This window comes from Merops nubicus, unplaced genomic scaffold (assembly GCF_000691845.1).
Source record: "Merops nubicus isolate BGI_N331 unplaced genomic scaffold, ASM69184v1 scaffold17442, whole genome shotgun sequence".
Taxonomy (NCBI): domain Eukaryota; kingdom Metazoa; phylum Chordata; class Aves; order Coraciiformes; family Meropidae; genus Merops; species Merops nubicus.
Window position 1 is genome coordinate 8,994 of NW_008591760.1, and position 406 is coordinate 9,399.

Sequence of the window (406 nt, forward strand, 5' to 3'; positions counted from 1 at the left end):
TTGCTGAGCGTGGGGCAGCTGTCACAGGCGTCTCCCACCCCGTCCCCGTCGGTGTCCTTTTGGTCAGGGTTAGGGACTCTCTTGCAGTTGTCCTTGGGGTTTTTGATCCCTGTCAAACAGGCACAGAGGAGCCGTCAAGGGGCTGCCAAGCTCAGGGCAGCAGGATGGAAGAGATGGCAAAAATTGGGACAGCTGAATGCATGGGGTAAACAAAAATGTCCATTTTTGTGTGTAATTTTGTGCTTTTAAGTTGTATCTTAGCAGCTATGGAAGATGGAAGAGATCAGCAGCAACAGGGCTTAAAATACAGAATCCTAGAGTAATTTTGGTTGAAAGAGACCTTTAAGATGATGGAGTCCAACCATCCCCCAGCCCTGCCAGGTCCCCACTGCCCCGTGTCCCTCAC

At 51.0% G+C, this 406-nt stretch overlaps 1 protein-coding gene across 1 annotated transcript in view; it reads right to left on the reverse strand.

Moving 5' to 3' along the window:
- LOC103782611 (cartilage oligomeric matrix protein-like) overlaps nt 1–109 on the reverse strand; it is a gene marked incomplete at its 5' end in the record, with an annotated part of 3,461 nt that extends 3,352 nt beyond the window's left edge. Inside the window, one exon of the mRNA XM_008950386.1 lies at nt 13–109. Within this exon, the coding sequence (XP_008948634.1) occupies nt 13–109 (97 nt within the window). The remainder of the gene's footprint in view (nt 1–12) is intronic.
- Between the last annotated feature and the right edge of the window lie 297 nt (nt 110–406).